At 43.8% G+C, this 25,216-nt stretch overlaps 1 protein-coding gene across 5 annotated transcripts; it reads right to left on the bottom strand.

The window, feature by feature from the left end:
- Positions 1-22: 22 nt before the first annotated feature.
- usp47 (ubiquitin specific peptidase 47) lies at positions 23-22,772 on the bottom strand. Of its 5 annotated transcripts, none has more exons than XM_024440198.2 (30): positions 22,501-22,772; positions 18,086-18,145; positions 16,657-16,851; positions 15,912-16,025; positions 15,613-15,766; positions 13,249-13,345; positions 12,995-13,140; positions 12,710-12,789; positions 12,381-12,398; positions 10,005-10,154; positions 9,674-9,769; positions 9,360-9,512; positions 8,953-9,111; positions 8,653-8,784; positions 8,350-8,426; positions 7,854-7,909; positions 7,541-7,653; positions 7,319-7,426; positions 6,871-7,078; positions 6,628-6,743; positions 6,355-6,474; positions 5,426-6,215; positions 4,366-4,541; positions 4,174-4,254; positions 3,872-3,987; positions 3,216-3,334; positions 2,385-2,515; positions 2,032-2,079; positions 1,781-1,911; positions 23-1,620 (listed from the first exon to the last, which is right to left on the bottom strand). In XM_024440198.2, the coding sequence occupies exons 1-30, from the start codon at positions 22,543-22,545 to the stop codon at positions 1,446-1,448; spliced, it is 4,164 nt and encodes a 1,387-aa protein (XP_024295966.1). In that variant the 5' UTR covers positions 22,546-22,772; the 3' UTR covers positions 23-1,445. The 5 variants fall into 5 exon arrangements, with proteins under 5 accessions (XP_024295966.1, XP_024295965.1, XP_024295968.1 ...); XM_024440197.2 differs by having other exon boundaries at positions 12,381-12,401; XM_024440200.2 differs by lacking the exon at positions 18,086-18,145 and having other exon boundaries at positions 12,381-12,401; positions 22,501-22,771.
- Positions 22,773-25,216: the final 2,444 nt, after the last annotated feature.

Here is a 25,216-nt window from a genome sequence, read left to right on the forward strand (position 1 = left end):
ATCCATATAAATGCAGAATTGGTAAAGTGGGGATTCAAAATATTTAATTTACAATAACAGAATACTGCAGTTATGAAAAAAACAAACATTTTAATTTCAATTCTAAAATCTGTTCACACAAGATTTAAAACTCAAAACAAAGAAACAAATTATTTTATTGGCATTTCTACTGTGAACAGCTTGTGGCAGGCAGCATTAGAAGCCCAGAGGAGCTCTGCTGGGCCCTGCAGCGTGGATACCCAGTCAGCTGGTCCAGTAAGGTCTATGCCCTCTGGTCTCAGTCTGAGAAGCAGCAGCAGGTATACATTGCCACAACCACCACCCAACCATCTCCCAAAACCACTGAGGGCTCCCGCCCCTCAAGCAATCAGCATGCACGTGGCCTCGACAGACACGCACACTTTCACATCGTGCAGAAATAAACAGGTTTCTAAATTAACATAAGGTTAAATACAGACAAAATGTTTTTAATGTGTGCCAGAGGTCGCTCACAACAACATCAAAATAATTTACATTGAACAAAATGATGAGCTCCTTAACATAGTCTACATGGTGGTCTAGTTGCCATTTCCTTGGTAATTGGAGGACTAACACGTATCAGTGAATCAGGAGGAAGTGAGGCTAAGCTCCTATAAAGCGTAGGGGGTGGAGCAACAGTAAGAGGAGTTTCCACAGTGATGTACACTGTGGCATTCTGAGAAAACAGCAGAAACCCTCCACGTCAGCAAATCAAAAATTACCACTTTATAGATTCAGAGAAGACAGGTCATTAAATGTTGTGTGAACTACGTATCGATTTGCCAAAGATGATTAAAAAAACTGCAGTTTGGATTAAAGAAGACAAAGAAACTGGAAGAAGACAAAGTGAGTTTGTTGTCGTAGATACTCTTGGCTTTATACTCAGTCTCTAAAGTGGGTGGGTGGGACGAGCATCGCTCTAGCCTGGTGAAACATCAGATGTGGAGAATTTGAACCAGGTACATGTTCACAGATGGGTCGGGTAGGCTCTATCGCTAGTCTGTCTAACAGAGGGAGAGCGAGAAACCCAAGTGCAAGAGGGAGATGAGGAGAAAGAAAGTGTTGCGGAGAAGGAGAGGAAACTGACAGACATGTCTTTTCCTCTGGCCTACACAGCTCTACTCTGATCGTGCACCATGTCTGGAACATTTTCGTTAAATTGATTTGTCTGTATAGTATTTTTTTATTGAATAGCTTTTGCACTTCCCTTTAAACTTCACAGTACAATAAACTATAGTGCACAATATGATTTCTGAGCCACTCTTTCCCCTAGAGCCCAGATGGGAGGACGAGAGATGGTGTGTGAGCCGCACTGATCTGGTGACGTCGTCGAGTCAATGTGGGGCCCCACCCCAGACAGGGTCCCTTGGCCGGGCGAAGCTACACTGCGGCAGGCAGGCAGGCCAACCAGCTAACTGGGACGGGCCTCAGTCCTGCCCCGGGTCCTTGACCGGGCCCCCATCCAGGTAGATCTTAAGGGCCTTCTCCTTACGAGGTGAGTAACTGACCCGGTGGCCAGTCTTCAGCAGCCGGCTGCTCTCCTTCTTCATCAGCTCATTGCGTTCGTCTTCAGACTGTTCCATAGGCTCCTCTGTGCTGTCCCTGAAACCCCAGAGCACAAGCTGAGATTTTCTGGAGAATATACCTATATTAAACAAAATATCTGCAATTTTCCTGAACATCCCATTGTCATGTCACAACACCTACTCATTTGAAATGGCAAAGGGCCCTGTTCCAGTATGGCAGAGTATGATGGGTTTACCTGTAGAAGACCACAGCGCCATCATCACAGATGTACAGAGGCCACACATTCAGAGTGGACACTTTAGGGTTCCAGTCCAGATCCTGATGGATCTCCAATACCGAGATATCACAAGGAAATGTTCCTCGCCCCTGCAGGAGACAATCAGGACACCAGTCAGTAAATTGGGAAACATTTCAGGAAATTAAGTAGAGTGAAACAGCGCAAGAGTAAAAGTAAATCCTAACAGCATCAAAAACAGTTTTACCTACCTTGGCAAACTCCAGGTTTTCAAGAGGAACACCACTTATTTCACTGAGCTGGAGAGAGAGAATTGATGTCACAAATGGCCTTTTAATATCCATTTAGTATGCCCTATAATTTACCTTGCAACTTATGAATCTCAAAAGTCTAGAGGCTGATGTTATATACTGCGATGTGAAAAGTTACAGTGCATCTCACTACTCCTATGTGGTGCATCAGACCCAGTGATGTTGCTGGGAGCAGCACTTAGTGGGTAAGACAATCCCACAGTGCTGCCTTGTAAGCCAGCGTGTCTGTGGCCTCAGACATGTGCATCAGTGTACAAGGCCTGGCACCACATTCAGGACGTGAATACACACACCTTTTCCTTGAGTTCCTCCACACTGCTGCTCTCCAGAACCACTTCCTGGAAGGGCTCCAGCTTCATCTGGGCGGGGGTCCAGCGGCGGGTCAGCACAGCCAGCTGGGACATGGACTTCATCTTCTCCGGTCCTGGAAAGGGGCAGGAGGGGAGGGTTGGGGATGGCTGAGCGAGCACACACCCACTGTCTCGGTCTGCCTCTCTTTCTCTCTCTCACAAGTGATACTCTTCTCCCCCCTTTTTCAAAATTTCCGCCCTTTTTTCCTCCTCCCCAATTTCATGGTGTCCAATTGTTGTAGTAGCTACTATCTTGTCTCATCGCTACAACTCCCGTACGGGCTCGGGAGAGACGAAGGTTGAAAGTCATGCGTCCTCCGATACACAACCCAACCTAGCCGCGCTGCTTCTTAAACACAGCGCGCTTCCAACCCGGAAGCCAGCCGCACCAATGTGTCAGAGGAAACACCGTGCACCTGGCAACCTTGGTTAGGGAGGGCGCCCGGACCGCCACAGGAGTCGCTGATGCGTGATGAGACAAGGACATCCCTACCGACCAAGCCCTCCCTAACCCGGACGACGCTAGGCCAATTGTACGCACAAGTGATACTCATTCAGATGAGACAATTCAGTTCTACAGGGCTTTTCCTTTTACAGAAGTAATTGTTAAAGCTTCCTCTAAAGCCATTTTTTACGTGACCTAATATAGGCGTTTGATATAAAGCAGTAATATATTTTAGAATAAGTTTGTCTCTTTTCAGGCTATGATGACCATGAGGCGATTTACAAATGGTTCTGAAGAGAGTAGTCGAAACAATAGCAAACCAGTATTACCATCTAGAACCTCCAAAAAAACCTCCCAGTTACTGGAGATGTTGATGTCCTCCTCGTAGACGTGGTAGTCCAGAAACACTGTCCCTGGGTTCTTCCACGTCTTCTTCCTGAGACGGAACCTGACCCCACATACACATACAATTAGGATTCAACAACACTTCTTATCAATAAGCATCAGCTGTGAGTCAGTGCTTTAAAAAGGTCACTCACAGTACCCATCCATAAGAGAACAAAGGCACCCATAATACTTTGAAGTGAGAGGATCTGCAGCAGGTAGCCTAGCGGTTAAGAGCGTTTGGCCAGTAACCGAAAGGACGCTGGTTTGAATCCCCGAGCGGACTAGGTGAAAAATCTGTCGGTGTACCTTTGAGCAAGGCATTCATCCAGAGAAACTTACAGGAGCAATTGGGGTTAAGAGCATCTTCTAAATGACTAAAGACTTTGACATTCTAATTGTATCACCACGAAGACACCTGTGGTACCTTTTACAGTCAACAAATGTTTTCAGAAGAAAATATGTAGGTAAAGGATTCAAGTGTATAATATTTGATGTATAGTCGGATGTGTGCATTGGATTGTGTATATAGATCATCTTAGATATGCAGATTAGAGTTACTTGACTGTACATGTTTTTAAGTGTGTAAGGTGGAACCCACTTGTCGATGTTGAGGTCCAGCTTGCATTGGTCTTTCAGCTGAGGCATTAGCTCCTCTTTGGACTGTTTCACAGTCATGCCCTTAGCAAACACTGTGTCTACGAGGAACTTACAGGGCTGGGGAGGAGAGACACACACACACTTAAGCATGAAACACAATGACATATACAACTGTCACATAATACACCCTGGTGACAAATCCATCAGTGACACACCTACAGACTGCTGTTATGTGAGGAAATTGCACAACACCGAATAACTTCTTGTGTGTGTGAAGAAACATCAGCTCATCCCGGTCCTTACCTCTGCATCATTCACTAGTAGCTGGTACACTTTCACCCGATACTCGCCCTTCTTCAGTGCTCTGCCTAATCGAATGGTTATCTGTAAGAAGACCAAGAGGAGCGTCATGGATAAGATTGTTTGTAAAAAAACACCATTATCTTTTGAAAAAAGTAATGTTTTGAAAGGGGCAGATAGTGAGACGCTACGGACCTTGTTGTCGTCAGAGAAGGAGGAGAGGGTCTCGTTGAGCCGTACACTCTCAAACTCCTGGTTGTTGGCGTAGACGCGGAACACCTTGAACTGGGTAGAGGTGACCCCCACGAAAGGCTCCAGGTTCTGTTTGAACGCTGACAGAGTTATCCTCTTATCCACGTGGACCAGTACACCTGACAGGCAAACAGCACCAAAACATACGTTTCAATTAGTTGGAACAAACTAATCATATAACAGTATATTAAATACTACATGTGGATTTTGTTCTAACAGCATCTAAACCAGTGTTTCTTAACCCTCGAGGTGTTGCTCTGTCAGATAACTGACATGAGTGCTTATCTTAAATTAACCCATTCACATCCATGTACTATATTTAGTACGATATCAAAAATGTGCCAGAAATTCTGGTTTGTGTAAATGCATGAAATTTGGTGTCAACACAGTTAGCACAAGTGTCTCAGACAGGCCATAATGACATTTTAGTATTGTTATTCTCTTATCATACTTTAAAATGACTTCAGCATATGCATTTTGAAATGCATTTCGGAATTAAATTGTTTAAAAGCATATAGTATTGTTATCTGACTTGTTCTAAGCCCAAATATATGATTCAACTCCTTGTTGTTTGTGAACTACAGCCGTTTCTGTATCGTAGTATACATAATATGCAATACAAGCTGTCTTAATGGAGATTGGAGAGAGTCATTTTACAGCAATCTCCCCCTTTCTCACAAGCACGTGTACACACATACCACAGACATGCACACATGCATGGTTGTCTCGTGATGGGGTATGAAAAATTGGTCATCTTTGAGCACTTTCTGACCACTTCTAACATGGGAAAACATGTATGGAAGGTTTCATTCAAATCAAAATGGTGCTGTAAAAAAGTTATTAAATTCATAGTATGATCAACCCACACTTATTCCACAGAAAAAGGGTAAAAAAAACAACAATTCTACAGTTCCCACAAACTAAACAATCAAAAAATGTTAGGACAGACTAAACAAGATTAGAATCAAAGACCTGCATTTGTAAATAGATTTAGAAGACGTACATTTCTGGCCTCCTTCCCCAGAGCCGTCCTCCTGTGCATATGGTTCTGCTCTGAAGTAGAGGTAATAGGATTCCGCCTTGCTCTTCCCGTTCTCATCATACTCGCTGTCCGTGCCACTGTCCTCCTCGGCTGTGTCCCACGTCTCCTTCTTGCCCTCATTGGCCTTGGAGCGGCGGCTGCTGGTGATGCTGTGTGAGTCCAGGCCATTGGCCAGCTGGATGGGGCCGCTGTCGGCGTTGCACAGCGTGTCACTGCTGTGGCTGGAGCTCAGGATGTCACTGTCCACTGAGCTCGTGCTGCGATCGTTGTTCACCTCAGAGTCCGAGCGCTCCTCCCCAGGGAACTGGGTTTCCGGGTCGGAGTAGGCCCCCCCGCCGCTGGCCACCCGGATCTCCAGCTCTCGGGTGTCGACTGCAACGACAGCAGATACGGAGGAGGAGTCTGGTTCCTGAGAAGGTGAGGGGGACTCGATCTGTTCGAAGTCGCTGGTGTCTGAGCTCTTCTGGCTGTCACTGGTGCCCTGCTGCGGCTGGAGGGACAGGTTCTTCAGCTTCTCTGTGCTCTCCTCCAAGATGGTCTCTACAGAATTCCTGTTGCCCTTTGACCCCTCAGAGCACTCCTCAGGATCGCCGCCCACTTTTTGGCAAATAGTTCTGTTGGTGCCGGGGGATTGCACAGGGAGCGAGACAAACAGGCGGATTGTGTTCCCATGGCGATCCAGCAGTTTCCACAAGAGGGAATCAGTGAAAGTGACCTGGTGATCTGGGGATTCAGAGCTTTCCACAAAAACCTAAGAGAAACCAGATAATGGACAAATTAGGTTTGTGTTACATCTGCGATCAAAGCACTGCTGAAAAATTATGTTTACACATACACAACATTAACACAGCAGACAAGCTGGAAAGGACAATAATAAAGTAGAGTGTGACCTTGTTGCTCCTGAAGAAACCCTCTGCTTTCAATGTCTTGTTGGGCACGTAGAGAAGCCGAAGGTCATTATAGCAGCGCTCCAGGACCACACGCATGGTTTCAGCTGAGAGCTCTGTGGCCTTTCAACAAACAATACACACACAGTGGAGAGATACTTCACCACAGATCCCAAAACAAATACGGGCAGATTTCATGGTCTTACAAGTGTGGACTGTATCAGGCTGGATTAGATAGAAAGGAAGAATTAAAGAGGAGTGTCTGAACTAACTTACCTGTGCAATGAGCTGCTTGAACTCAGTGATTGACTGGTTTAGGTAGGCCCTGATGCTGACGGGAGGGGCAACAGTGTCAGTCTTCAGATCCACCACGTGAACCTTCACCATCACCTCTACAGATACACACCAACACACACACACACACACACACACACACACACACAACTCATTTCCGAAAAGGCTAAAAGAGTTGCTAGTTAAAGTATTATATTTAAAGTATTGAATGTGTTTTTTACTGACCTCCGGGTTTGTATGGCTGGAAGACTTGCTCTGGTCTGCGCGTCTCCAGCAGCAGGTCAAACATGTAGGAGGACTTGACCCCGCCCAGCAGCAGCCCCATGGGGGTGTCCTCCTCACCCTCGTACGAGCGCTCCAGGTACTCATGGAACTCATCGTACTTGACCAGGCGACAGCAGTCCAGCGGGACCACCCCATCCAGTTCCATGAGCTAGGGGGCAGAATGAGTGGCCAAAGACACACACAAACACGTCCAATTGCTAATAGACACATAAGATAATGTTTTGAAGCTTCTCTTGGTCATTGTAACCCCCCTTTTGTTCTTAGAACTATGTCTATCCTAGGACCTCTCTCTATTCTGACACCGACCGCTGGCTGGTATGAACTGCAGCTGCTGAGTGAGATTAGCTTTCAATGCTTTCCTCCGCGTTTAGCTTCCACTCTGACATACCTTGTAGGCCATCTCTGTTGCCTCTCTGAGCGTCTTGTCCTTGTGCACTTCCAGCTTGTTCTCCATCATAGCCATCATCTTCACCGGATGCATGCAGAACAGCTTGATCTGACAGAGAAATACAGAGCAATTAACAACAATACAACCCCTGTGAAAAACAGAACATTCAGTCAAATGACCGACACCGTTGCCCATGGGAAAGTCCACAGGAGGAGGATGTACCTTGCAGGTATTGCGCTCAATCTCCCTCTGTCTTTTCTCCTGCTCCTCAGACTCCTTCTCCCTCTGGACCAGATGCTTTATGTGCTCAGGGAAGTCATCACAATCCAGATACTCTGCAGTGGTAACAACACGGCCCATCAGTCAAGAGATCACCATAACTAACTGGGGGTCCAAGTCATTGAGCGAGACTAGAAAAGTGTAACCTTCTAGGATGGTTATATATATTGAACTTTATACAGATGAATAGTCATTTTAGACATTTAAAAGCAAACTTGATTATGGAACTAGACTTGGTTCAATATGTTTCCCTTACTTGCATTCCTTGAGGGGTCTTTCAACCTATAAATCAGCATATATGCATTCGTAGAGCTGTTGGAACAGAAAAACATCTTATTAAATGCAAGTGGAGAAAAGGAAAATGAGTAGCCAAATAGAGTTCCATCTTCCTTTCCAAACACATGAAAGAACAGTGCATTACATAAAAGCTCAGTTATCAACAGGGCTTTGTCCTAGCCTGAATAATCACCCTCTTGTTTTTCTCCCAGGGAGACTTCAATAAAATGTAGGGCTCTGAGTAAACAAGCACCAGTTCATCCCCATTAAAGCTTCCTCTGGTATTGAACATTGCGGTGTGTGGAGTGGGAAGTGAACAGATGCTGGTAATGTTCTGGCTATGTAGGCATGCATTAGTAGGTACATAGAATGATATTGTGAGATGGGAGAGCCAGGCATGGGAGTGAGATGTGTTCAGGGACATATTGATTTCAGATCAATCCAGAGAGTGACTGAGAGACAGGAGCTCCACTGACCTGGCAAAGGCACTGGAGTAATAGCCTCTGCTCCCAGAGGACCCTCCATACGTTTTCCTGATGTCTTCCTGGGTGATCTATAGAAGGACACACACACACACACACACACACACACACACACATCAACACACTGGACCACCACCGCTGTGTTTCTGACAACTGTCAGTTACAATGACAGGCGTCGATTTCTTAAGTGTATTTAAAGCATAGGTCGAGGAGTTATGTTGATGCAACCTGTGTTGAGTTGTTTTGTCTAGTATTACATGTATAGTAAAGATAAGTTATTTGAAGACTGAGAATAACCTTGCTGACGTGCTGGTCGTTGAAACTGTACCACTGGCCATCGCTGAAGGACTTAATGCAGGCATAGTAGTGGCCACCTGCAGCGCTGCCCGAATGCACCATGACCGAGAACAGCTCAAAGGTCAATGAACTCTGGAGAAGAGACAGGGACAGGAGAGACAATTGGCTAACAATTAAATCCAATGACAGCAGATTGCACTACATGCAAACAGACCAGGATGGGCTATAAGACACAGGGAGTACAGGTGCAAGAGTGTAAGGACGGTTTGTGTGGTATTACATAGTGTTGAGGCTGGGTACCTTTGGCTTCAGGACCCTCTCAGTACTGCTGGCGCTGTCCAGGCAGATGCCCTCATCCACACCGTCGTCCGCCGAGAAGTCGTTGCTCATCTGGTCGCTGTGGCAACTGCCTTCATTCTCTGCCCCGCTGTCAGTGCAGCTCTCCGTTTGAGGAGATTTCTATGAGAGCAGGCATTGATCAAAAACAAAGAGCGGGATGGAAAGAGAGAGAAAGCAGACAGAGTTCAGGTATCAGTTACACTCATGAATTAATGATGACTTCATGGAAATTACTAATACATGAAACATAATCGAAAACCTAATTTGAGTGGACCTGAAAGGCTGGCACTATTCCACCGCACCCCATGCCTCATTATTCTATCTAGAGTATAACACATAGGAGGCCACACTGTGCTGGTGTGTCTCACCTCGTCCTCCACGTCGATGAAGGGACTCATGTCCAGCTCCTCAGGGAAGGACATGCGGTCGTTGAGTTTGATGCGGTGCATAGTGGTGTAGTCAAAGTCAAAACGCTTCAGCTGCAGAGTCAGCAGGTAGGGAAAGTGCAGAAATCTCAGCCCCTGTGGAGGGAGGGCAAAGGGCCAGAACACTGATGGGTCAGAACACAAATTGCCTGGGCAGACCAGTGACCACCTTCACTCCCCCCCCCCCATCAGTTCTCCCATGACCCAAAGGGAAGTGTGGTCTTAACATCAACCAGATCACTAGTCTGTATACCCACCTTTCGGGCATCACATTTTTTCTTGCAGCGCTCACAGAAGTACTGGTTGGCCCCGTCCAGAGTCTCTGGCTGGACGAAGGCCTGCAGAGCCTCCTCCTGTTTCAGTGAGTCACAAAGGCACTGTATCAGTAACAGGTCTGACCACATTTACATCAAATTACACTGTCTTAGGAAAATGCAGGAGCATACAGCACGGTCTGGACTTCAGTGTCTGCGCAGTGAATACATAAATGACCATAATTTCTTTGATCTCTTCACACACTTGGATTAATACTTCTATAGTCATGAAGAAGGGCAGAGACATAAGAGATGGTGGCAGAGAGACACACACCACACTGCCATAAGCCTGGCTGGCCCCAAATGGTCTGATGACCAGAGGGATGTCCAGGTAGGTGTCGATCCTCCAGCTCTCATAGCCACACTCCAGACAGCGCACATAGTCCTTCAGCTTCCCCTGGTACAGCTGGTTAATCAGGTCAGCCTGAGGGGGGGACACAACACGAGGGAGTCAGGCCCAAGCAGTCACAACACTCGCACACATGGATCTCTCAGAATTGTGAAATACGCACTTCACTGCTCACACTGAACCTACTACTCACAACTCTATGCCAGCTTCATAATAATGTAAACTCCCTAAACTCTAACACCCCCCAAAGACAATGACTCGGCTCCTCTCAAAGAGTCAACACATTTCACTTAATATGTGATTGCAACAGCAGGCTCATTAACTGGGTAAGACCCTATTTAACAGGTAGAGACCAATTGGTCCAAGTGTTGGATGTTAATGGAAAACGGTCTAATGCAAGAGGAGATTAGCTGTGGAGTCCCGCAGGGTAGTGTACTTGGTTCACTGCACATTAATATGAAAATCAGCCTACTCGTAAATTGTTTTTGTACACGGATGACTCTGCTCAATTGGTGTCCCAAAAGAACAAAGTCTCAGTAGAAGAGATCCTTAGAGCGGAGTTATTCAATATTACTAAATGGCTTATTTAGTTCTAGAGTAATGCTTGCAAGGTCCCCTGGTTTCAGTGTCAAAGTGGGCAACTCAGAGGTTAGACCAAAAAACATCACCTTGGGTATTAATTTGATAGGTACCTGACCTGTGAGATTATGTTTAACAAAAATAAACCCCAAAATATAATTCCTAGCTCAGACCTCTAAATGGCTTGATATTTACACCCTGAAGAGTCTGGCAGGCAAGCTAGTTCAGTGTCACTGATTAGCCCACCCAATTTGACCTACCTCATCCCCATACTGTTTATATTTACTTTTCTGCTATTTTGCACACCAATATCTCTACCTGTACATGACCATCTGATCACTTACTCATTTTAATCTGCAAAATTTTAATTATTCAACTACCTCCTCATGCCTTTTGCACACAATGTATATAGCCCCTCTTTTTTTCCTACTGTGTTATTGACTTGTTAATTGTTTACTCCATGTGTAACCCTGTTGTCTGTTCACACTGCTATGCTTTATCTTGGCCAGGTCGCAGTTGCAAATGAGAACTTGTTCTCAACTAGCCTACCTGGTTAAATAAAGGTGAAAACATAAAAAATAAAAAAAGTGTGCTCAGCAGCCACAAACATCTAAACAACAATTTAAGATTTAAAAACTTTTGATTTTAAAGAATAAGCCACAGACCAGCTAAAACAAGCTTGTAAGAATTGTATTTTAACTCCCCCGGCCCTTGAACTTATCTGGAGGTCCAGCATTTTAAGCAGCTAGGGTGGCTATCTGTGTAAAAATAAATGTTAATTGAACTAGTCCGGTAAGGTCCACAGAATTATCACTGTCTCAGCCCTCACATACCTATCCAATTATGTTTATTTAGAGATGTCCACCAGCATAATACCTGCGCCAGAGACCCTCACCATTTTAAATTTAAGAGTATATCTAAGAACCCTTTCTTATATTGCGGTGCTGTGGAGTAAAACAAACCATAGCAACAATAACCTAATTTATATAGAATGTAAAAGCTAGCTGATTGAAAAGTAGAAACATTTTCATGTCTGTATATAGTTGGAATATGTAACTAATCTACCCTGAGTGTGCAAAACATTATGAACATCTGCTCTTTCCCTGACCAGGTGGAAGCTATGATCCCTTATTGACGTCATCTGTTAAATCCACTCAAATCAGTGTAGATGAAAGGGAGGAGACAGGTAAGAGAGGGATTTTTATGTCGAGACATGGATTGTGTGTGACATTCAGAGGGTGAATAGGCAAGAGAAAAGTAAGTGCCTTGGAATGGGGTACGGTAGTAGGTGCCAGGCGCACCGATTTGTGGCAAGGACTGCAAAGCAGTTTCACACTCAACAGTTTCTTATGTGTAATAAGAATGGTCCACCACCCAAAGGACATCCAGCCAACTTCACAACTGTGGGAAGCATTGGCATCAACATGGGCCAGCATCAATGTGGAACGATTTTGACACCTTAGAAACCAAGCCTCGACAAGTTGAGGCTGTTCGGAGGGTGAAAGGGGGTGCAACTTAATATTAGGAAGGCATTCATGTTTTGTACACTCTGTGTATGTCAACAACCCAAAAGAATAGGGACCACAGCAGAAATAAATCTGAATTTATTGTGCAATCCCGTTCATGTTTTCTGTATGCATGTAATGTGTACATGTAATTTTTTAAATGACAAATAAAATCAAACAAACAGTTGAAGACAATAATAGAAGTTCAAATAAGTACCGTAAGTGGAGAAAACTGCTGCTGGGGACACAAATATAGCAAAAATCAAAATGGGACTTTGATTAACGACTGATAATGCAGAGCATTCTTTACAAATACAGCTAAACACAGGAGCTCACGTGTAGGAGCCTAGTGCTTCTATCCACAGTGAATTAAGTGTTTACGGTTCATACCAAACTCCTGAGATCAGAAAACGCTAACCCTCAGCCTTACTGGCTCTTTCTCACCTTCCCACAGAAGGCCCTTTGTTCTGGGCTTGGGGGAGGCCCGCATTGGTTCCCTGGATTAGTGTTGTCAGACAAGTGGCAGGGTTCAATTTTCTTTCATACCTGCTCTGTCTGCTTCCATTTCTGCTCCAAGGCATCAAACATGACCCTACACAGCTCCTGGACGTCATGCTGCTGCCAGGCTGAAAACATAGATACGCAGACACCACAGAAGAGACAGACAAACACACACGGACCAGTTAAGACACAGTGAACTGTGACAAAACAAACAAAGCACCCCTTCCCCCACACTCTTCCAGTTCCTTTATCAAAACATCAGAAGAGGTTGAGCCTGGGCTCCCCTTGGTTACAGGGAGGCTACCTAGATGTAGCAGTGTGACAGCCCACCTTCGCTGCTGTCCCAGCCGAAGCTGCGGGTCACGTCGGTGGTCTCGATGGCCCTCTTCTTACTGGTCTGCAGCAGCAAAAACAGCCTCTGTAGCTGGTAAGGGATGCTGGTAACCGGGTCTTCCTCCGACTCCTCAAACTCCCAGCTGGAGGGAACAGTGGACAAGTAGAAAATAGTTTTAGGACAAAGCTCTTCATTACATACAGTTGCTTAGTAGAACAATACAAAGAGCTTCACGAGAACAGGTACTTACTTGTACAGTGCATTTCTGAACTCCGGGGTCATAAACAGTGTTTGTAGAAGGCTGTTCAAATAGCAGGTCATGGCCTGATTAACCAAACCCACATATCCTGCAGAGGGGGAGAGACATGAAATCAAAATCAAATGTAATTTGTCACATGCGCCGAATACAGTGAAATGCTTACTTACAAGCCTTTAACCAACAATGCAGTTAAGAAAAAATAAGTGTGAAGTAAAAAAAAATCTAAGTAACAAATAATTAAAGATCAGCAGTAAAATAATAATAGCGCGGCTATATACAGGGGTACCGGTACAGAGTCAATGTGCGGGGGCACCGGTTAGTTGAGGTAATATGAACATGTAGGTAAGTTAAACTACGCATAGATAATAAACCGAGAGTAGCAGCAGCGTAAAGGGGGGGGCAATGCAAACAGTCCGGGTAGCCATTTGATTAGCTGTTCAGGAGTCTTACGGCTTGTGGGTAGAAGCTGTTTTGGAAATAGACTTGGCGTGCTGGTACCGCTTGCCGTGCGGTAGCAGAGAGAACAGTCTATGAGTAGGGTGGCTGGAGTCTTTGTCTTTGAATTTTTTAGGGCCTTCCTCTGACACAGCCTGGTATAGAGGTCCTGGATGGCAGGAAGCTTGGCCCCAGTGACTTACTGGGCTGTACGCACTATTCTCTAGTGCCTTGCGGTCGGAGGCCAAGCAATTACCATACCAGGCAGTAATGCAACCAGTCAGGATGCTCTCGATGGTGCAGCTATAGAACCTTTTGAGGATCTGAAGACCCATGCCAAATCTTTTCAGTCTCCTGAGGGGGTACAGGTTTTGTCGTGCCCCCTTCACAACTGTCTTGGTATGTTCGGAACATGATAGTTTGTTGGTGATGTGGATGCCAAGGAACTTGAAGCTCTCAACCTGCTCCATCGATGAGAACGGGGGGCGTGCTCGGTCCTCCTTGTCCTGTAGTCCACAATCATCTCCTTTGTCTTGATCACGTTGAGGGAGAGGTTGTCCTGGCACCACACGGCCAGGTCTGGCCTCCTCCCTATAGGCGGTCTCATCGTTGTCGGTGATCAGGCCACTGTTGTGTCATCAGCAAACTTGGTGTTGGAGTCGTGCTTGATCATGCAGTCATGAGTGAACAAGAATACAGGAGGGGACTGAGCACACACCCCTGAGGGGCCCCTGTGTTGAGAATCAGCGTGGTGGATGTTGTTACCTACCCTTACCACCTGGGGGCGGCCTGTCAGGAAGTCCAGGATCCAGTTGCAGATGGAGGTGTTTAGTTCCAGGGTCCTTAGCATAGTGATGAGCTTTGAGGGCACTATGGTGTTGAATGCTGCGCTGTAGTCAATTAACAGCATTCTCACATAGGTGTTCCTTTTGTCCAGGTGGGAAAGAACAGTGGAGTGCAATAGAGATTGCATCATCTGTGGATCTGTTGGGGCAGTACGCAAATTGGACTGGGTCTAGGGTTTCTGGGATAATGGTGTTGATGTGAGCCATAACCAGCCTTTCAAAGAACGTCATGGCTACAGATATGAGCGCTACGGGTCGGTAGTCATTTAGGCAGGTTACCTTAGTGTTCTTGGGCATAGGGACATTGGTGGTTTGCTTGAAACATGTTGGTATTACAGACTCAGTCAGGGACAGGTTGAAAATGTCAGTGAAGACACTTGCCAGTTGGTCAGCGGATGCTCAGAGTACATGTGCTGTTAATCCGTCTGGCCTTGTGAACGTTGACCTGTTTGAAGGTCTTACATCAGCTACAGAGAGCGTGATCACAGTCATCCGGAACAACTGATGGTCTCATGCATTTTTCAGTGTTACTTGCCTTGAAGCGAGCATAGAAGTAATTTAGCTCGTCTGGTAGGCTTGTGTCACGGGGCAGCTTGCGGCTGTGCTTCTCTTTGTAGTCTGTAATAGTTTGCAAGCCCTGCCACAGCCAATGAGTGTTGGAGCCGGTGTAGTAGGATTCAATCTTAGTCCTGTTTTGATGCTTTGCCTGTTTGATGGTTCGTCGAAGGGCATAGCGGGAGCTTCCAGGTTATAGTCTCGCTCCTTGAAAGCAGCAGCTCTACCCTTAAGCTCCGTGTAGATGCTGCCTGTAATCCATGGCTTCTGGTTGGGGTATGTACATAGTCACTGTGGGGATGACATCAATGTACTTACTAATGAAGCAAGTTGATGAAGCCAGCCAGACATGGTGTACTCCTCAATGCCAGTGGAGGAATCCCGGAACATATTCCCGTCTGTGCTAGCAAAACAGTCCTGTAGCTTAGCATCTGCTTCATGAAGTGAGCTGTCAGGGTGGGGTGGGGTTACGTAAACAGGAAGTGAGGTCAAGAATATGCTGTTGACAGAAAGGGTGTACCTGTGTCAGACTTGTTGAGGATGGAGGAGTAGGAGTAGCTGGGGCTGCTGTAGTCACTGCTGCAGCCCACCGTGCAGTCTCTGGGTAGAGGGCCGATGAAGCGCTCCTGGGAGCTGTCATCCAGACCGCTGCTGCCCGCTGTCCCCGACTCATCCTACACAAAGGAGAATTAAGCTTCAGCTCATAGCTACCACTAGTCTACCAAGAATGAGCTGCATGTCAATCCCTCCTCCAGGGGAATGCCCTAGGCATGCTGGTATTCATATTAACCATTAACTCTCATCTTCCCACTCACTCACCGATGCAATCTGAGGCTGTTCTCCGTCCTTGTCTGTGAGTTGGAGGAAGTTCCTCTTCCCGGGCTCAAACCCGAACTCAGTGAGGGACATCTCACTGCTGGGATCCAGCGAACCCTGCGGGAGATCAGAAAAAGAGAAAAAACACCCTTCAGTTTGGACAGGCAGGTCTGAACATGAGAAAACAGCAGACGCAAACAAAATAAAACTAGGATTTGAGATTGAAAAATGTCAGTAGTTTCCCCACAATACAACCTAATCAACCTGTCAATCAGAGGTTCCCATTGAATTCATAAGGAGAATCCTCACCATGATCATTCAAAAGATGAGCTTTTAGGACCAATTTGTGGAGCATGCTATGAAGCAGCAGTGTTTTGTCATGTAATGTTGGCTGTAGAAGAGGGAGGGGGGAGAAGCCAGCAGCGGAAAGAGAGCTTAATCCACTGACCTACTCTTGTGAGATAGCTCCAGCTTCAGATTACTTCAGGGACAGGAAAGAAAGACTGGCGTACATAAAGCTATTTACACACTATGGGGAGGATCCAAACGACACTATTTCAAGCCGTTGGTCAGTGAGTGCAGCTCAGTTGAACAGCTGACATACAGTAGACAGTATAGCCATGTGCGGAGGAGGAGCAAACAACGACGGACATTTGAGGACTACACAAGTACGTAAGCCCCCCACCCCACCACCAGGATCCAATAAAGGGACCTGGGATCATAAGGATGTCGTAGGACACAGACTCACCATGTCCCCTGTCTTGCGCCATGCCAGGTCAAAGGTGCCGTTCACATAGCCCGCCTTGTGGGCCACATCCTCGAAGAGTTTGGGAAGGGTGGTGGAGGCTGGCAAGTTGAGGGTGAGCCTCTCGTTGACTGTCTTAGCACTGGTAGTGTCCTGGACTATGCACAGCACTCTGGGCTCCTCCGCCGCATTCTCTATCTGTAGGATACAGGACACATACAAACACCTTGAGTGCAGAGCACACACCTCTCCATTCAGTGTTCTACTTCATGACAAAATATTAAAACAAAAATGTTGTCACCAGGTTATTTGCATGCATTCAGGGAGCCGAGAGATTTGACTACAGTCAGTGGGTAGGGCATTCTCATACTCACACGTGAATGTCATCATAACAGGCGAACGAACACCAGACAAGAAACTAGAGCAGGCGGGTGGTGCAATGCAGGATTACTATTATATGACCTACGGTGTGGACCTCACGTTGCATTACATTCTTGGAAGATGCAGATTAAAATAGCCCAAACCTAGAGAGGGAGGAACATTACAGAGACAGGAACAGAGCCATGCTTCCAAACTATCATAGGGCCAAACATTCCTCCATAAGGAATGTGTCATCAGTAAGGAAACTGAAAATATCTGGTTAAGTAACTCAAGGGACGGGATGACAGTACATTATTAAATTGACCAAAAATCATAACATGCATGATAGATCAAGATTTGAGCCTGGTTTACCATCTGCATGTCTAGAGAGAGCCTCACACCATCGCAACCTATAGACCTCATTGTTTCTATTCAGTCTGGCTTTGTCCATGTTATTTATGATGGGCTAGTTATTCAGCTAATCTAGTGAAGTCAACATTTGTTATGATTACAATGTCCACTACAGTGTATCATACTATTTTCCCCAAAGCAGGCCTTCCAGGAATGACAAGAGAAACCTGTCTAAGACATAGTGGTGTTTGTGTGACTAAGTGTGACCAAAACAACTTTCAGTGAGGCTCATGCAATAACACATGCTTAAAAGGTCTATCAGCACCATTACATGGTCAGTGCTTATTGTGACCTTTATTTAACTGTCCACAATGATAGTCCATGAGTGTGGTGCGTTAGCATTTGACAAATGTTTCCCTAATCGAAGAACCTTTTGTATTTTCCTAAAGAATTGACATGAGTCATCCCCCAAACAAAAATGCCTATGGTCTGTTTATTTAAACTACATGTGTGTCATGTTGGGCTGGTGTTACCGCCATTTGGGTTAACAAAACTGGCCCTCAATTCTAAAAGTTACTATTTTGTTACGGTCTAGGCACAGTGACCAGTAGGTTGGCCAAACATTCAGGACAGCAAAACCTGATGCTCCATGCAGTCGTCAGCAAACCCCACACAGTAAGCTGCACACAGTTAGACTATCCACTCCGCTAGGAGGAACTACCTGAGAAAACCTCTTCTTCATCTCATCGAAAATACTCTGCCTGCAACTCCAAAACATAGCCTAATGACACATGGGGAGGAGGGGTGTTAAACACAGATTAAAACAGTGCAAACAGCTGTTACCGAGAAGTGAAACAGTTATGCAACATGCTAGAGTTTCTCTATGTATCCACAAGCACACCGGCTCAGACTATATAACTGGGAATGGCACGCTTTCAATTAACTTCTAAACACCACCACTAATACTGTAGGTATTATTAAAATCAAACAGACAGAACTACTAACTATGTAAAGCTGGTGATCTTGGCAAAATATGTCCCGGCCGATGCTACAAACAAGCCGCAGATGTCAACACGAGTGAATTATAAGATTAGGGGTATTTTTATCACAGATAATGTTGCAAGGTGCTGACATGCAGCCGTAGGTGCTATAGAGCACAGACACAAATGCACTACACAGAACAGATACGAGAATCTAGGCTAAATGACAAACAGAGGAATTATTACTTAACTACAACCAGAGTTATTAGTCTGGATTTCTGTTGTTAAGCCAGTCAGGTGACACCGAAAAACATTTTCCTGCCAATAGGGCAAATAACAGCAATCTAACACCCAGCATCAGTAGGCCTACAGAAATACTAACTTTATTGAAGAGCCTTCAGAGGGTGAGAGAACAACCTGGTCTATAGTCACTAGCTGGCAGAAAACACAGAATTTCAGTATAACTTCAGCCTGTAATTTTCAGTCTCATTTTCATGTCACTCCAGTCTGTAAGATCACATTTTTTCTTCAATCAAGAAGAGTCTGGGAGGGAAAAGTGTCTCTTTACTTCCTGGTTTCACAGTAGCACCTGAGGGCTAATGACTCTTCCTGAAACAGATACTGAAACTTTTCTATGCATGTTGTTTCTCGGGAACTGTGTACATTGCATAAAGGGAAAGCAAGAGTGGGCTTGTTAACCTGCTTGGGGATTTGGTTTTCAAAAGAACATTTAGGCCTAACATGAGTTGCCATGGGAATTACATTGCATTAACATGCATTTGCACATCTGACAAACTGTAGACATACTTTCGGGGAAAGAAGATAAAATGTCCCTAGTATAGTTATGAAAGGTCTGAAACTAACATTTTTATAAAATCTCAAGGAAAAAACAAACATGACAATGAACGTAAATACTAGAGGTAGACCGATTATGATTTTTCAACGCCAATACCAATTATTGGAGGACCAAAAAGCTGATACCGATTACTCGGCCGATTTTTGTTTGTTTTAATAATGACAATTACAACAATACTAAATGAACACTTATTTTAACTTAATATAATACATCAATAAAATCAATTTAGCCTCAAGTAAATAATGAAACATGTCCAATTTGGTTTAAATAATGCAAAAACAAAATGTTGGAGAGGTAAAAGTGCAATATGTGCTATGTAAGAAAACTAACGTTTCAGTTCCTTGCTCAGAAGATGAGAACATATGAAAGCTGGTGGTTCCTTTTAACATGAGTCAATATTCCCAGGTAAGAAGTTTTAGGTTGTAGTTATAGGAAATATAGGACTATTTCCTTCTATTTCATTTGTATTTCATTAACCTTTGACTATTGGATGTTCTTATAGGCATTTTAGTATTGCCAGTGTAACAGTATAGCTTCCGTCCCACTAGTTAGCATGCGCTAACTAGCTAGACATTTCACTTCAGTTACACCAGCCTCATCTCGGGAGTTGATTGGCTTGAAGTCATAAACAGCGCAAATGCTTGACGCACAACAAAGAGCTGCTGTCAAAGCGCACGTAAGTGCTGTTTGAATGAATGCTTACGCGCCTGCTTCTGCCTACCACCGCTCAGTCAGATACTTGAATGCTCAGTTAGATTATATACAACGCAGGACACGCTAGATAATATCTAGTAATATCAACCATGTGTAGTTAACTAGTGATTATGATTTATTGTTTTTTATAAGATAAGTTTAATGCTAGCTAGCAACTTACCTTGGATTACTGCATTCGCGTAAAAGGCAGTCTCCTTGTGGAGTGCAACGAGAGAGAGGCAGGTCATTATTGCATTGGACTAGTTAAAGTAAGGTTGCAAAATTATATCCCCCGGGCTGACAAGGTGAAAATCTGTCGTTCTGCCAATGAACAAGGCAGTTAACCCACCGTTCCTAGGCTGTCATTGAAAATAAGAATGTGTTCTTAACTGATTTGCCTAGTTAAATAAAAGGTATACATCTCTTTTTTTTAATATATAAATCGGCGCCCAAAAATACTGATTTCCGATTGTTATGAAAACTTGAACTCGGCCCTAATTAATCGGCCATTCAGATTAATTGGTCGACCTCTAGTAAATAGAATAGCCCTTACACAGTATTAACATCCTGTTACCTCCTAGGAAAGTCTGCTCACGCAACAGGCCTGCGCAAGGGCTAAGGCCACCACCAGCACAGAGGAAATTCTATGAGTGTTTGAAGCTAGCCTACACAACTTACCGAGAATTAAATATTTGACTTGCATACCTTGCTTTACTTGAGGAAACCGGAACAATTGTATAACAATACAACAGCAGGTGTGCCTATGCTCAATGCCAGATTTTGAGGACTAAGTCTAACCTCAGAGGTAGAAAACACTCTCCACCCCGCTGACTCATCCCACTGCACACAACTTCTGTCAAGCGCTTTAACAGCAGCTAGCAGGTGGCTCTACAAAGTTTAAACCAACCAGTTCCCTCTGGACAACTTAACAGTAGGCAGGAGTGGATATGTTGTGAAGCTACTGCTTCAAATAATGACTATTGCCTTCATTGGTTGGACAATAACAAGACCTTTAAACTGAGTTTTGGTGCTGTCAAAAAAGCTGTGTCACCTAACCTGTTCCAGTTCAAATTGAGACAGAAATGAAAGAATCGTTCTCTTGCTTGGTTAATGGATAACAAAGACGATTCTCCATTATTTTACACAAGACATCCACTGAAATATGAGGCCTAGCCATGCTCAAATGCAGAGTGACATTGGCCCAGGCAGCGATGTGTATAGGGTTGGAGATTGTCATCAGAGTTTGGCCATGGAGAGCAGTGAGCCCTGCATAGAGCTGAAATAATGGTTTCAGCTGTGTGATTAGGGGATGGAGAGAGGACTGATCAAGGCTTCGCTGAGCACAGCAGCACAACGGTTTGGACCTTCAGCACTGGGAACACTTGATTATTGAGCACGGCTGTCCAGAGCAGATTAAAACTAGTCAATTCCATTTTAAGGAGATGTATTATCCTATTGAGGCCAACATTCCAGTCTCAGCCCTAATACCAGCCTAAACAGAGGCGCAACACTCCTTGTCTTTATCCTTGATCTGCCATTATATTATTTCTTAGCTAGATACACATTTCTAAATTAATATAAGATTTAAATTGTCATTCTAGTACCATTTACATAAGGTTGGAAAGCGATTAACACAATATGTCAAAAGACAATGTAATTATTTCTGATTGCAATGAAAGCAGGCAGTTCACCGTCTACAGCCCTTGGCACTATATTTCAGCAAACTCGGGCAAGACTGTGGCCGGATTAGCTACAATAAATCTTCGTGTGGAAATTGTGGACACAAACAACCCTATGAAATGTTAATAAGGAGGTACTGACAGTGTCATAAAAACGTTTAGATTGTCAACAGTTAGACCTAATTATAGGGTACTGAGGGTATTGGACCATTACTTACTAGCTAGTTAAGTTACACTTAACATTAACATTAGCACAGCTAGCTAATAGCACATTTTGTGTACACGATATATCAAATAGTTAACGTTAAGTATGAAACCAAAATGTCATGTGAGACTGATGCTTAGAAAAAAATAGATAGCCAACTGGCTAGCTCTCGCTAGCTAACGTTACCTGGAACAAGGACTTTTTTGTTTACCCGATCTGAAACTAGCTAGTCATCGACAACGACACCGTCCAGCTGGTTAGTTTGCCTTTGCTTTGACAAGCTAGCCAACTACAATTTAACGTTAGACATTGCTTTGAGCTGCTGCTAACGACATTATTAGCAAGCTAGTCAACTAAAAAAAACCTTGCATTATTACTCTACAATTGATTTATTTTCCATGTAGCTAGCTGGCTACCTCTTGTCCACCATAGCTTCCTAGTTACGTCCCTACGCCGTTTTGAGCGAAACAGTCGGGGTTAAAGCTACAGTAACGTTAGCTAGCTATGGTTAGCATGCTAGCAATCTTTTCTAACTAGCTAGCTGAAAGCTAACGTTAGTTAGCCAGCTCTGTCATTGCGGTTTTACGCGTCAGTAGATAATGCCACCAACTAATTTTCTGTACTAACTAAAAAGTTGATTGTATCATTGACTGTGATAAGGATGATTACTAAAGGCCCGTTGTTGCCAGAAACCCGTTCTGTAACTGGCTATGATAATCTCACCTCTTTCGGTACGAGCTGGTTCTCTTCGCTGGGCACCATTTCCATTTGTGCGACAATTTATACAGGCATCTACCCGAGCTCGATGTCAACGGGAAAACTTTACGACGGTGAACAAAAACATAATTTGTGTTTTTTCAAACCGAGGGTCTGTAGAACTAAACTGAAACTAATAAAAACTTGTATGAAAATGATATAGGATAGTTTCTGTTACACCACCTAAGCACAAACACACAGCTATCAATGGGGAGGAAATGGACAGCCTTCAGTTTCCCGAGATTTCAGAGAAGGTAACATCGTCACATCCTTAAACATCTCTGATGTCACTGATAACCCAAGTACGTAGATCAAGTCTGTAGTGCATGTTAACAATTATAATATTGACAAAGTTCCAGTGTGCTGTGCTTTTCATCCCCAGGTTTTCTTGTCATGGTCTTTAATTTATAAGCATAATTTTTCTCCACACAGATATTATATATGGAATAATCGGGATATATTGTGTAAACATACTTATTTGTTTTTAGAATATTGGTTCCGAAATAATATCCTATTGGTGAGCCAACTTGTAAATGCAGAGTTTAAAAAACTTAGTTACAAGGATTTTAAAAATCATTTTACAAGATCCCTGTAACACCTACATATTTTGCAATGTTTTAGATGCCATTCCCTCAGGTGTTGCTTTATTATTCAGGAACATGTCAAGACCTGACCTCAGAACCTACCTTCCATTAACCCTGTTGACTCATCAGTAGGAAAAATGTATTTCTCTTTGGTCCATTCAACCCCCGAGCGATACGAACCTTGTTTCAGCAGGATGTTGTATCTATACGTTATAGAACGGTTTGGAACGGTTTTATTGATCATATCTGTTGGAAAAAGTGTGGATGTTAAAATTAAGGAAGTTTCCTTTAACGTATTCATAAATATTATCCTGCCAACCACTATATGAAGAAGTTTAAGAAAAACATAAACTTAAATCGTACCTTTTGTCATGACCACCCAGAAACGGTGTTGCATCTTTTTGGCATTGTATTCATGTAAGGAAACTGTGGCAAAACATCAGTAGATTATAATGAAGATTTTACACTATTGTGGAGAGATGTACTGCTTGGATTCTTTACCTATGATAGAAATAAGTTGAAACAATTTTATGTAATTAATTTCATTATTCTTTTGGCCAAATTTCATATTCACAAATGTACATTTACAAACAAAACACTACATTTTCTTAACTTACAATTGTTTTTTAAACTATATTTGAAGACAATTAAATACTCTACTAACACAAAAAGCTGTTAGAATTGTAAGTGTACTTATGCCCCTGAAGGTCCTTGTGTAATGTGATATTGTACCCCTAGCCCAATTGTCCTTGATATATTATTTATATATACTTCTGTTCCCCATGTACTTTCTGTATTGATTTGTTGTTAATAAAAAAATATATAAAAAAAAGTATGTAGGGAATGTATGCAGTGGTTGTTCTAGTTTGTATGGCTCCCTGGGCCTGGGCCCCCTTCAGCCCCCACTGACTGATTTTACTGTAAAAAGTTAGAGTTGCGCTATTTGATAGATTCCCCCGCTCCTCCTACTTCAGGCTTCAAGTGGGGAGACCTGAGGTCTGCCTAGCTCACAAACTAGAATCAGGGAGCCCTCTCCGACAAGGTTAATTGACCCAGAGTCCCACATGGTGACATGTATCAATGACGTGACGTGCAAATGAGAGATAGAAAACTGATCACGCAAATATCACCATTCCAATATTTTTGTGCGGGTGCCCGGTGCCGCCTATACAGTACCTAAATCCACCACTGCATGTATGTACAGGTAACTGCCAAAAATAAAGGAAGCACTTGAGTAAATGAGGGATACAAAGTATATTGAAAGCAGGTGCTTCCACACTGATGTGGTTCCTGAGTTAATTAAGCAATTAACACACCATCATGCTTAGGGTCATGTATAAAAATGCTGGGCAGGCCATTATTTTGACTGCCACATAGGATGACAATGCCCCATCCACTGGGCATAAGTGGTCACTGAATGGTTTGATGGTGGTTTGATGAGCATAAAAACGATGGAAACCATATTCCAGGGTCGTCTCAATCACCAGATCTCAACCCAATTGAACACTTATGGGAGATTGTGGAGCAGCGCCTGAGACAGCATTTTCCACCACCATCAACAAAACACCAAATTATGGAATTTCCTGTGGAAGAGTGGTGTTGCTTCCCTTCAATAGACTTCCAGATACTTGTGGAATCTATTCCAAGATGCATTGAAGCTGTCCTGGCTCGTGGTTGCCTAACACCCTATTAAGACACTTTTATGTTAGGTGTTTCCTTTATTTTGGCAGTTACCTGTATGTATGTAGGCCTGTGTATGGATGTATGGGTGTATGGGTGTAACTTATGTCTGTCTGTTATGGCCAATATCAGAGATTAGAATAGAATCTACTGTAAGGTCTAGTCCTGTACCCATCATCAAGTGACATATTTTGGTAGGCCTAGCAGTGTGCCCTATCTACTCGTTATTTTAAAATAACTATTAAACAATGAACACAATAACAATCATTATTGCAAGTGGGAGTACAGAAGGGAATTGGTCATTGTTTACCTAGAATTTCAACTTCTCTACAAATTCACAAACTCATAAATTAAAGCAAATTGGACATTTTGATTAGCAGTATAATACAGTGAAGGTGAAAGAGAGACTCACACTGGAA

This window comes from Oncorhynchus tshawytscha, linkage group LG12 (assembly GCF_018296145.1).
Source record: "Oncorhynchus tshawytscha isolate Ot180627B linkage group LG12, Otsh_v2.0, whole genome shotgun sequence".
NCBI lineage: Eukaryota > Metazoa > Chordata > Actinopteri > Salmoniformes > Salmonidae > Oncorhynchus > Oncorhynchus tshawytscha.

What these genes read in the sequence shown, in the direction of transcription:
- usp47 (XM_024440197.2), bottom strand. Translation starts at nt 22,545, where the DNA reads ATGGAAATGGTGCCCAGCGAAGAGAACCAGCTCGTACCGAAAGAG. An exon ending in CCAGCCATACAAACCCGGAG is followed by an intron (nt 6,744 to 6,870) that starts GTCAGTAAAAAA and finishes GTGTATCTGTAG; the next exon opens with AGGTGATGGTGAAGGTTCAC. An exon ending in TGGGGAAGGAGGCCAGAAAT is followed by an intron (nt 4,542 to 5,425) that starts GTACGTCTTCTA and finishes TTTGCCTGTCAG; the next exon opens with GTGTACTGGTCCACGTGGAT.